Source organism: Eurosta solidaginis, chromosome 3 (assembly GCF_040869045.1).
Source record: "Eurosta solidaginis isolate ZX-2024a chromosome 3, ASM4086904v1, whole genome shotgun sequence".
NCBI lineage: Eukaryota > Metazoa > Arthropoda > Insecta > Diptera > Tephritidae > Eurosta > Eurosta solidaginis.
In genome coordinates this window covers 224,809,801-224,822,381 of record NC_090321.1, presented here as the reverse complement: position 1 = coordinate 224,822,381, position 12,581 = coordinate 224,809,801, and the positions used below count along the sequence as shown (strand labels likewise).

General features: G+C 38.4%; 1 protein-coding gene across 1 annotated transcript in view; it reads left to right on the top strand.

Moving 5' to 3' along the window:
• Positions 1-378: 378 nt before the first annotated feature.
• The window catches only part of hbn (homeobrain), a 70,648-nt gene continuing 58,445 nt past the window's right edge, over positions 379-12,581 (top strand). The window contains exon 1 of the mRNA XM_067775295.1: positions 379-928. Within this exon, the coding sequence (XP_067631396.1) occupies positions 799-928 (130 nt within the window). The 5' untranslated portion in view covers positions 379-798. The remainder of the gene's footprint in view (positions 929-12,581) is intronic.

The window sequence follows — 12,581 nt, the reverse complement described above, 5'->3', positions numbered from 1 at the left end:
GAGTAAATGGATGTGAGGAAAAACAAATACAAAGCGAAAGTGCACGTGTATTTGAATATAAATCAGTTTAAACGCGCGTTTGTGTGTATGTGCATCTACGTCTGTGTGTATGGTAACACCCCTCGAATGTTGGTACAGCGCCTACCTGCAAACCCATTACAATAGCCAACAACATTAAACCGGAAAACCTACCCTACGCATGCCTCTTGCACAAACAAGAGCGAAAGAGATAACTACGCTGCAGGATACTTCAATTTGCTATGTATGTGTGTGCATGTAGGATAACTAAGTGTCAATACGATTCGATATGGTATGGCAAACGCATCACAGGACCTATTCGTTCCATTTCATTCAAACACTTGCCGTCTGGCTGTCAACGCGCATTCACTCGCCTCGTATTAACGTATTTGAGTTGCATTCAAATAACAAAGTTCATGCTGTTATTTTGTCAGTCGGTGGTTCTTAATTGAAACGTAAATTTGTGATGTGCGCGGAAAATGTGCGATTTTTCTGGTAACGTGTTTTTAATAAATTGATAAATAGGCGCAAATATGTTAATTGGTTTTTGGTACTATAAGAAAACAGATTAATGAAAATTTGCCTAGAAACAAAAAAATATGATCAAGTTTTATGAAATACTTAGTGCTTTTGAGTAATAAATTAATTGGTAATTCTTTACTGCAAAAAAAAGAAAAAAACAAATAAAGCAACAGCTGTATATAGAAAAAAATTAAACAAAGTTTTGTAAAAGACAGTGCCAAATCTAAAATTTTACGGAGCACATTTTTTGTAAATAAAATGATGACCACAACCGCATCACATCCGATTATGGCTCCAGTTATGCGCGCCGTACAGGATAGCTCGGTCCCAAGACCACGCGCTGTTTATAGCATCGATCAGATTTTGGGCACTCAAAACAAACGAAGTGGTAAGTGGAATATTTTATATAAAAAGAGTTTTACATTTAAATTTAATTGATAAAGAGTTTGATTCATATCAGGCGGTGATTCTAATCATGTGAAACGATATTTCAATATTTCACAGAACAAGAACTTCCCCGCAGCTTTGGATGTGAGTTGATCTTTTATTTCATAAGAAATTTTCAGAAGAGATATTAAGTTCACAATTTTGGTCAATATAAGCTTTATAGTTTCTACTAATGTACTTTTGGACCCTGCAGTCGTTTCCACTTAGTCGGGTTTTTATAAATTCTTGAAAAGAGAAGCATACTTTAAGGCACTATAACTTCAAAAGAATATTAGAAATAAGTGTAGAGCTGTGCCAATACAAAGTTAAGACATAATACTTATCTAATTGGCGCTTAACGTTTAAATGGTTATAGCCGCCAACAAGGCGCGCCAGGCGCGTCTTCGCTGTGTTAACTGGCGCGAATTGGTCACATTGAGGGAATTTTAATCAATTTCCATCTGGTTCTTTGAACGAAGTGGGGGCCGCCATCTGCTTCCATGGGCGGGTTCCGATAAAAATACTTTCTTAGCCGAAGCATCATCTTCCATTCGCAGAACATGACCTAGCCGCTGCGTTTTAATTCGCTGGATTATGGGAATGTCTGCGTAAGGTTCGTACAGGTTAGGTTAGGTTTGGTGGTAGCTACCCTGATGGGGGAAGCTCACTTGGACAACATAAAGGTCCACATACAATAATATAAAATAACGGTGACTTAGACCTTCGTTGGGTAGCAACCATAAAGTTGCGAATGATACCGATCTCAACTTTGGATAAATCCTCGGGAGATCTAAGTGAGTGGTAACCGAAGTACCTTCGCATTGTTCTGGCAAACGCTGGGAAATCAAGCATAAAGTGATTTGATGACTCCACCTCATCATCATCCATACAGCTGCAGCAGGATGGAGTTTCCAGTATATTCAGACGTACCGCATGGATACCTATGGGACTGTGCCCTGTCAAAATGCCAACGACCATTGATAGGTAAGCCTTACTGAAGCCAAGTACTTCGGCAGACCTCCTGCCATCCACTTTAGGCCAGAAATATCTTGCTACCCTGCAAGAGGTGATGTCCGCCCAACGTTTGCTGAGCTGATTCGAGCCCCAGCTATGGAGGAGCAAAGCACAGGTGGCCAGCGAAATCCCGAGATCCCTACAGCCATCTTCATCCGGTTCAGTTGTACCGATGCGTGCTAAAAGACCCGTTTGACAGTTTCCGGGGATATCACTATGGCCCGGGACCAAGATAATCTTAATTATAAAATAGTTCGATGTAATCGCAAGCGAGGTCAGGCACTCTCAGACCACCCTCCATCTCACTGTAGTTGAACTCAAGGCCTTGATAGCCGCTTGGCTATCAGAGTATATGTTGAATTCCCTAACCGTAGTAACACTGGACAGCATTTTATCCAGCGCATCCTTAATCGCAGCAACTTCCGCTTGGAATACACTGCAGTGATCAGCCAACTTAAACTTGCGGTTTACATTTAGCTCCTGACAAAAGACCCCCACCAACCTTTCCATCCAACTTCGACCCATCCGCCAACAAATTAACTGGTCCCCTGCCCCAGATGAATCCTCTTCCCCACTCCACTCTCGAGGGAATGACTGGGGTGAAGGTTGTAGAGGGAGCAGTTATCGGTATAAAATAGTGCATCCTGTCCGGGATAAAGTCGATCATAGTAAGAAGGCTAGAGTGTCCGAAGTCAGAACGCCCATAGTCCATATCACGAAGCCTGACCAACGACCGGGCCGCGGCTGCCTTTCCCGCAATATCTAAAGCTAGTACAGCTCATCATTAAATATTTTTCGGTAATCACCATCGCCAACGCGTAGAGTTCCGTAAATCTTTCCAAAGACTTTTCTCTCGAACACTTCCAGAGATGCTTCATCTGACGTTGTCATGGTCCATGCTGTTATCTAAGTTCGAGTGTAACCGATTATAATGTACTCAGCGAGAGTTTCAATGGTACAGTTCATATCAGATAAATTACTTTTTCGAATTATTTCCGTCGGAAACGATTTTTGCAGCAAATGAAAGAACATAACTCCATATATGACGAATACTAGCAAGTTCGACCCATCACATCATGTGCAGCAAAAACAATGTAAGCAGATAAAACAGCAAACACCTACTTACATCTGTACAAGGCAATAAGGAGCGCAGACGACATTACATAACCTACACACACATAAACATGTATATAGCCACTTACTTACTTACTTAATTGGCGTTTAACCATCTAAACGGTTATGGCCAAAAAGGCGCGAAAACCTCCGAAGAGATCTAAGGCCGAGCTTCTCTTCCAATTTGCGTCGTGCTCTTCTTGATTTTCCCTACAAATTGGCCGGACGGGATCTACATGTTTTATGCCGACTCCGAACGGCATCTGCAAGGCAGATGAGTTTTCACTGAGAGCTTTTCATGGCAGAAATACACCCGGGGCGTTTGCCAAACACTGCCGAGGGGCGACCCCGCTTAGAAAAATTTTCTTCTAATTGAAAAACCTTATTTCTAAAAGTTTTTTGATGTTGTTTGCCCGGGCATACGGTGTGGTAGGCGGAGCGCGCTACCATCACACCACGGTGGCCACCAGTGTATATAGCCACACTGAATATAAAATATAACTGACCGAAAAGTATATAAGCAACTATTCGGGAAGGCTGTTTACGAAAATTCCACACCCTGCGAGAAATACTGACGAGAAAACTGCCTGGTATATAAGCGGCGCAATTTACAGAATGCGTAATCAGTTTATTCGGTTTGATTTGAACATGTTGTAAGTGAAGTATGCGAATGCTTTGAACTGTAAAGTTTGACTATCATCGTTGTGGTGAATAAAGAGGTTGTTATGTACACCATACTTGCGTATTAATTTGAAAGTTCAGTGAGTGAACCGATAACACAAATCATGAAATCATCGAGAATTCCTAAACCCCGTTACACTTTAATTAATCAACCTAATAGCCGAAGCAATGATGTCTAATAATAGCTGTGTTTTTTACGCGCATATACATCTACATTTGCGGGTAAAAAACACTTATCACAACATAGAGAATGTAGGAGACCCATCTAGCGGCAATTATTTGAGACTTGCGGCAGTGGCTAAATAACTCCCTACAAAACGAGTTGCGCTTAAAAGCGGAGACACGCATCTCTGTTGGTCATAGCATATAACTGAATCGGTTGCAACGAATCGTGAACATGCGCATTTTTCGGTCATAGAAGTGGATAATAATGTACAGATAAAATGGAGAGACACATTTCAGTTGCAACTGAGTATAATGCTTTCTGAAAGTGCATATGTATATGCATGTAAAAAAAACAAAAACACAGCTAATACCAAAAAGTTTGCCCCAATATTGTCCCTCCAGTAGAGTCACCAAAGAATTGGGATAGATTTGTTCACAAAACCCATATCTGATAGTCAAAATACCTTGGAACTGCATATGGGGAGAAACTCGTCTGCGGAGAAAATGAAACTCGACTAAACGTGGAGAGATTAAACTTTATGTCAACTCTGGCGTTCCGAAGTCTTCCCTTTAATAAAATTTGCATACAATTATTTATTTTGACGGAAGGGACGACAAAAAATGCATTGCCACAAGTGACGAAGCCAGACAAAATGAAAAAAAAAAAACGCCAGAAACTTTCCAAAAAAAATTCAAGGCGTGATAACCTCCGAAGAGATTTAAGATCAGGCTTTTCTTCCAATTCGTGTCGCGACCGCTTCGATTTTTCCTACAAACTGGCAGGACGGTTGTATAAGATAAGAAATATATAGTGGACAGATGTACACACCTAAACGATTTTTAAGATAAACATAAAATAAAAAGTGGCAAAAAACCCCCTTATCTGAACGATCGGTTGTATGGGATATATATTATATATAGCTCCGATCAAAGTGATTTTTTCAGAAAATTTTCTATGATATATTAGAATATATATCACCGAGTTTCACGTTTATACTTTTAAATTCCGGCAGGAATGACCAAAATCGTCTTATCTGAGCGATGATCGGTTGTATGGGAGATATATGTTGTAGTGGTCCGATCCTACCGGATCCGACAAATGTCCAATATAATACAAAAATACATCCTTGTGCCAAATTTCATTGAGATATCTCAAAATTTGAGGGACTAGTTTGCGTTCAAACAGACAGACGGACGGACAGATGGACATGGATATATCAACTCAGTTCGTCGCCCTGATCAATTCGGTATACTTAATGGTGAGTCTATCTTCTATATTTTTCAACGTTACAAACATCGGAACAAAGTTAATATACCATTTCATGTTTATGAAAGGTATAAAAACAGCAGAGAACAGAAAAAAGCAGTAGTTATTTCGTTTTTACATTCGCCAACTCATTTTTTTTTATTTTCGACTTTTTAAGAAAAAAAAAATTCAAAAGTTTTGTAATTTAAACTATGCAAACCTATCTCAAAAACGTTTCTGAAAATTTGGAGCCGTCTAAATTTTTTTGAGTATTAAATTTTAATGCAGTGCAAATTATAGGTCCCCATTGATTTTTGCAAATTTTTTTTCCGAAGGGTGTTTCGCATTTTCTTCCATATAAAAAACATTTGTTCACACTTTGTTTGGAGAAAAATGTAAAACACCCTTCGGAAAGGAGTTGTCGAAAAGCAATGTGAATTTTGGAAGACATTTAACTTTTTCTTGTTAGATTACAGTTGATTTGGCCACGAAATTGCATACTCAAAAAAGTCAAAGAACTTCGAAAAAAAAGAACTTTTCGAAATTTTCGAATTTTTTCGAAAACCTTTTTGAGATATCTTCGCATTGTCCCAGTAACGAGTTTGCTTAAAAAACGAAAATAAAGAACTTAAAATTTAGATGAATAAATTTTAATTAAAAAATTGCCACTGCTATTTTGCACGTTACACTATTGTTTTTTTTTGCCAAGCCCATCCATGATCTGATCATCATTAAAAAAATATCACAAGGTAATTAACTAGGGGTCTTAACTGTTGTTTAAATGCAGCCTCTCCAAAAACATCTAGTCGATTGACCACTCAAGGTCAATTATTTATTCATATTATAGTCTAGGACAATCAGAACCTCCTTACAGACTATTTACAAATGTCTCTTAACCCTCAAACCAGCAAACTTTAAATAATGATCGGAAACGGTTGGGAATTTTGTTCTAGCTTAATTAGGACATAAAAAACTTAATTCCGTCAACAAAAAGACAATATGTCGTTTCGTTTGTCTGCCAGGTGAGAAATAAGAAACAGTGCCTCCAGGCACTTTTGTCGGTTAGAGCAAACAAATTAACACTTACAATTTTTAGTACGGAACAATGTTTTTATTGAAATAAGTTTTAATAAACAATGAATAATAACACAAATAGATTATTTCTTTGTATGATATTCCCCGAAACAATTTTTCGTGACGGAGCAGCATAAATGTAAATTACGTACTTCGCAGACACATTAAGTTTGGGAGTTTTTACAAAGTTTACACCATTTTTTACCACCTTTTTTCTCAAGCCATTTCGGAAGATGTGTATTACCGTTGAAGCGAACATCACAAACAGGTGAATCAGGTAAAGTAGTTGGTTGGCTTGTTGAAGATGGACGACCCGCCGAACGCTTTTGATTGTAGCTCACAAGAGCAGCAGCGATTTGTTCTCTGAATTCAGGCAGCTGTAAAATCTTTTCTCCTTCGTCAGAAATATTACTGGAGTCATTTATCTTCTCTATATTTATTCGCTTATAAAGAAGGTAAGCGTTCGTTGCAGCCATATCAATAAAATGATAAAAAATGGCAAGCCATTACATCACGTGTCTTGGCTCTCACATGATATCGTCCCATCAAACCATCCATTAAGTCGACGCCTCCCACATGGCTGTTGTATTCCCTAATAATTGTGGGCAATCGACTTCAATGTTTTGCTTCTTCTTCCTGTCATATCGTTTGCTCATTCGGATTGCTTCGATCGAATGGCTCAACTCCTACATAAGTCGAAGCCAGCCTGATCGCTTTATTGTCCTTCCACTAATATCGAGTCCATATGTAGAGCCCACGTACTCTGTTGAAAACCCACGCTCTTCCTTTGCTATAGCACTGTCCGGTGGCAATTTGTAATTTGGGATGCGATTCACTCGAATTGTGCCAAGACCAAATATGCCACGAGCTCGCAAATAAACCAACAGAGGTAACGACGTATAGAAATTGTCGAAGTAAATTATATGGTACATGAAGTCATTCACAGTTTGGGATAACCGAACTACAACATTTGCTGAGCTGCCTAGATTGGGAAAATTTGGTAGAATAATATTGTCTCCTGTGCTATTGTAGACTTCAAACCTATATGCGTAACCAAACGAATCGCATAATACGAACAATTTGACACCCCACTTGTGGGGCTTGTTTGGAATATATTGTCTTAGATGGTGTTTCATTTTCGTTGAGCACATTTGCTCATCGAAATTAATCAAGAAAAGAAATAAAACCTGATAATTTCTGCGAGTTGACAAATAGCAGCAGCTTACCAAAGTCGACCATGTTTTGGGATTGAGTCGAAGCGTTCGTTGAGAAGATCCGAGAAATTACGTATCCGAAATAACGGGTCATAACTTGGTTGCCCTTTTTTTACCATTTCTTCCTCATCTCGGAATGATAAGAATCTTTTTATAGCTTCAAATCATTTCAATGGCATTGTTTTGCGAATGGGTTCGAAAGGGTTCTTTCCCCAATAGCTTTCTAAATTCGGGTATCGATATATTGACATATATAAATCAATTCCGATGTATTGACATATTTCATCGGCATTCACATTGAATTTTGAGTTAATGTCCCCACTAAGAGGACACCGGTTAGTCTCCTAAACAATCATATCAATTATTTCTTTAGAAAAAAATAGTGAAATAATTGGCAGGGAGTTGAAAGCTCTTTTATGTTGTCAGGTAAACGTGTGCATCCACGGAATGCGACCTCATTTACATGAAGTTTAAGAGCTGTATTGCGCCACATCCACTTGCTAAACTCAGCGGAATCTTTGGAAATTGATTTAATGTCTGATAAAATAAATATAAAGCTAGATCGCCATGAGCAAAGATGGGGGAGATATACTTACTTCCAACAAAACCACCATTGGTTGGCACTACGGCTGGACCGGTGCCTTCGGGTCTTGGTAACGGCTAACGAGCTCTCTTTCCTTGAATTGGAGTTGACGTCAATGCCGTTTAGGTTGCTGTAATCGCATCTGTTGATGGAATGTCACCTTCATCGGCAGTAGCAGTATCTCTGACTGTAGATGTTGTAAGTGAGTAATTGGCTACCTCGTTGAAAAAATTTGCACTCGTATCCATACCTCGAAGGCATTGGATATCAAGTGTTCGTCCTCTGGACTTATTTCCTCTGGCTTGTGGTTCAGAGAACCAGAGTCTATTCCACTGTTTGAATCTTCTTCATCACTTGTCACTACCCTTCCATGATTTCATGGATTTCTTCGTCGGATAACTTCGAAAATTTTACACGCGACATCGTACAGCGGTTTAAAAAGAGTATATTTGTATTCACTTTATGAAAACAAGTTATGAAATAAAAGTAAAACCGACTATATAGCGAACTTTTTAATAAAATCAATGTGTAGAAAAGTTCGCGCTGAACGACAACAGTGCCCTGAGACACCCTTTAGTTTTTGCACTGCCGGGCAGAAAACTCCACTTATTTTAAAACTTTAGATATTAAATCAGCAAGACAATGAGCACAGCTTAACGAAAAAAAATTATCAAGCTCCGCGCACTTCTCAAAAATAAAAAGTTTTGATATTGAAAATAATAAATTTCTTTATCCAAAAAAACGATCGTTTTCTCCACCTGTTCGCACAAAACTGAGTATAGAAGACAAACCGTCCACCCGATTTTATTTTAATTTGAGAAATAAATTTCACTAGAAATATGGGGGATAGAGTTAAGTTCATTTTCTTAAGAAAAAATATTTGTTTCACACGGAAATCTTGATATTTGTGATGCATGCCCTGAGGCACTCTTACTGGTTAGAGGGTTAACTAATAAATATTAAATATTCAAATTATTTCATTCAATAGAAGTTTAAACCTAAATTTATGTAATGCAAATTCAATATCTATAGAATACAGCAAATTAAACTCCTCATTGCCCTAGCAATTGGAGAATTGGAAGCATAAGTCGTTCTAAATCTATCTAACCAGAAAAAATCGTGACATCGAAGGGTTCGCGATGGTACATTGAACCGTATACGTTCTAAAAGATAGGGCGAGTCAACCGTCCCATTGATGATATCATATAAAAATGTCAATGAAAGCATTGATTTTCTACTCACTAAAGATTTAAGGTTAATTAAAAGACACATAGAACTGTATGTTGGAACAGGATCGTGAAAACGCAAAGACCGGAGGGCAAATCGCAAAAATATTTTTTGAATACGCTCAAGTCGGTCTATATGGTAGGCATGGTACGGCCTCCAAATGAAAACAGCATATTCTAATTTAGACCGCACTAGGGTTTTAAATAAAAGTTATAAAGTATAAGGATCACTAAAATCCATACTGAAACGGCGAATGAACGCGAGTGTGGGATAAGACTTCGCAATGACATAATTAATCCGACTGTGAAATAGAAACTTCGCATCAAAGACAACACCACGATCTGATATTTCATCAACAACCCTCAGCGTAGAGTCCCCAATATGATAAGAAACAGGAAGAACATTTCGAGTTTTAGCAAAGGTAAAGCTAAAATATATACTTATATTTAAAAGCAGACGATTCCGTCTACACCAGTCCATTACGTTATCAAGATCAGCTTGGAGCATAGTGGACTCAGATTGAGTTGTGATTGATGCTTCATGATCTTCAAGCCATCAGCATACAATAAGAATTCAACATAACTGAAACAATGACGTATGTCATTAATAAAGATAACAAATAATAAGGGACCCAACACACTCCCTTGGGGTACACCAGAAGTGGTACGATTAAGCTTCTGAGTTGGTTTTAATTTGAAATGTTTGCAACGATCGATACTTTGAACTTTCTCACCACCAGCCATACTAAAGATCATGCCTATTCATATTGCATGCCATTGTTTTATTTTGCCACAAAACATTTTTCACATATTAAACAGCGCAAATTAATTTTGACTCGCTTGCAAAAGATGTGCACACAAGTTGTTACAATAAGCAATTTTCGTGATTGCGCAGGATCGCACTGCCCTAAGACGTACTACATACAAACGAATCCAGCCATCATAGAACCCATTCAGTGCTCATTCAATACCATAACGTGTAATCAAATTTTAATGAGCCTCAAATTATTAATTTTTAACAATTCAACGATACGCACTGCGACGGCTAAACTGCTGTGCCAACTCAGCAGGATATCCAGTTTGTATGAGGAAGGAAACATGTGACAGGAGTTCATATTGAATATTGCAGCAGGATTTTGTAGTTATGAATGATTTTTTGGTTGACATAAATAATATAGTTGTTGTTGTAGATTTTCTTGAGCATGAGGTAATTTTAAAAGCATCAAATTACTTATCATTGAATTAATTTCAGGCATAAATATTATATATTTATCACATTAGGGTGGGTGGTAAAATTGCCTAAAATTTTAAAATTTGTTTGTTCCCAAATTTTGAGCTACTTCTTGATAATTCTTCAAAGTTTTTCGAAAATTCATTTTTTTTTAATTTATGGAAGATTAGAGCAGTTTTTTTATTAAGAAATGCCTGAATGCTTTTATCAGCTCTCTCTTCTCAATTTGTACCATTGTATCAATCTGGTGAAATGAAGGATATAGATACTGTACTCGATTTGTCTCGAACAATTCTTATCATGTCAGTAAGAAGCTCACTTGCTCCAGCTGAGTTAGAGATCTGCCCAAGGAGATTGCTACGATTGAAAAGCGCCACAATCAGAGATTCCTTGACCTTGTTACTTCTTCCATTGGCTAAATTCGCATGCAGAACATCCTCTGGCTCCTCCGATAATAACGCAATCACGACGTTAAGTACTTTTGGTTTATCAAATACCTCATGAAACCTGCTCTCCACTGCTGGCATGCTACCACTATTTCCCTGTTCTTAATGCCTTCCAACTTTTAAGGCAGTTGCTTACTCTTTATTGGGGGCGCCTTATGTTACTTGATATATTTCCGACTTTTAAAAGCAGTCTTGTCACTTTCAGAAGATCGCCGCCTCTACATTCAGTCAGTTCCTCTTTCTCCTCGAGCCAATTATTGTATCGTGGGTTTCCGCATGTAAAGTTATTTACAGCCAATTGCCTTCAACAACATTGGGTCGACCACTGCTCTGAAGTGCTGGACAGTTCATAATGTTCTCCTAAATCTAGAGATGACTGACACTCTCTGCCTCGTTCCTTCCCCCCTCTTCGTTTTTGTTCGGACTAGCCTGCCGCCCACTCAAGGTGCTAATTGAATTTCCGCTACTTTCACTTTCAAGACTCCAAATTCACTTTTAACGCTCTAGTCTACCTTGGCTTGTTCGGACTAGGCTGCCGCTCTCTCAACAAGCTCATTAAGTTTCCGGCACTTTCACTTTTCAGGTTTGATACATAACTTTTAATGATCTCGTCTTCCTTAGCTTGTAAACCTATTTGAGCTTTCTTCTCCTTCTTTTCTTGACTTTAAGCCTCTGAGTTATTCATCTTGGTCGACCGACCTCCTGTCCAACTGAGTAGAGGAAACTTACTTATTACAAACATCGCTTGATAAATCTTCAAAGGAGCGAAATTACTAAGGGTTAACTTTGCAAATAAATATGTGTGTCAGGGAATGTTGAGATATCCTTTTTATGCCTCGTGCAACGGGAAACTGTTAGTCCATATGCTGCGTCCAATATAGATGTCTAGTACAAAGATGGATCGAATTTGGATATTGGGAAAATTACAACTGTTATCTACATGAAATCGAATAGAGCTACAAAACAAGTTTTGTTTGGGTTGAGGGTCACATAGGCAGACGCCCTTGCCAAACAAAGTGATCTATTGCTTTTTTAAGCCTTTTTATGGAGCCTTTCTGCGGGCTCTCCAAAGCACGAAGGGCAAGAGTAATTTAGAAACGAAACATTTTGGGCAGTACTGTCCTCGCTACCTAGTGGATTTAGTAGATTCAGTGAATTTTGCGGAACAACTTGATATGCGATTTTTTCTTTTGTGTCGCTGCGATTTTTTACGTGACTGTAACTGCACAGTGATAAAATAGCCGTGTTTTTTAACACGCGTATATCCGTTTGCGCTTAAACTTTATATGGACTGCTAAGCGACAAACTTTAAATATACCTCTGAAATTGCTGCGCATATATTTTGTACTATTAAATTTTAATGCGCATTATACTCAGATGTAACTGAAATATGTCTTTTTGTTTCACCCTCTACACTAATTCTATGTATTCTATGTGTGTCCACAATTCATCGCAACTGATTCAGCTATATGTTATACCCTATGGCCATCAGAGCGTTGTGTCTCCGCTTTTCGGTACACCCTGTTGCTGTAGTTAGTTGTTTAACCATAGCCGCTAGATGGGTCTCCTACCCATTATCTAAGCGAGGATAGGCGTTTTTTTTTTCACGCGCAAACGAAACG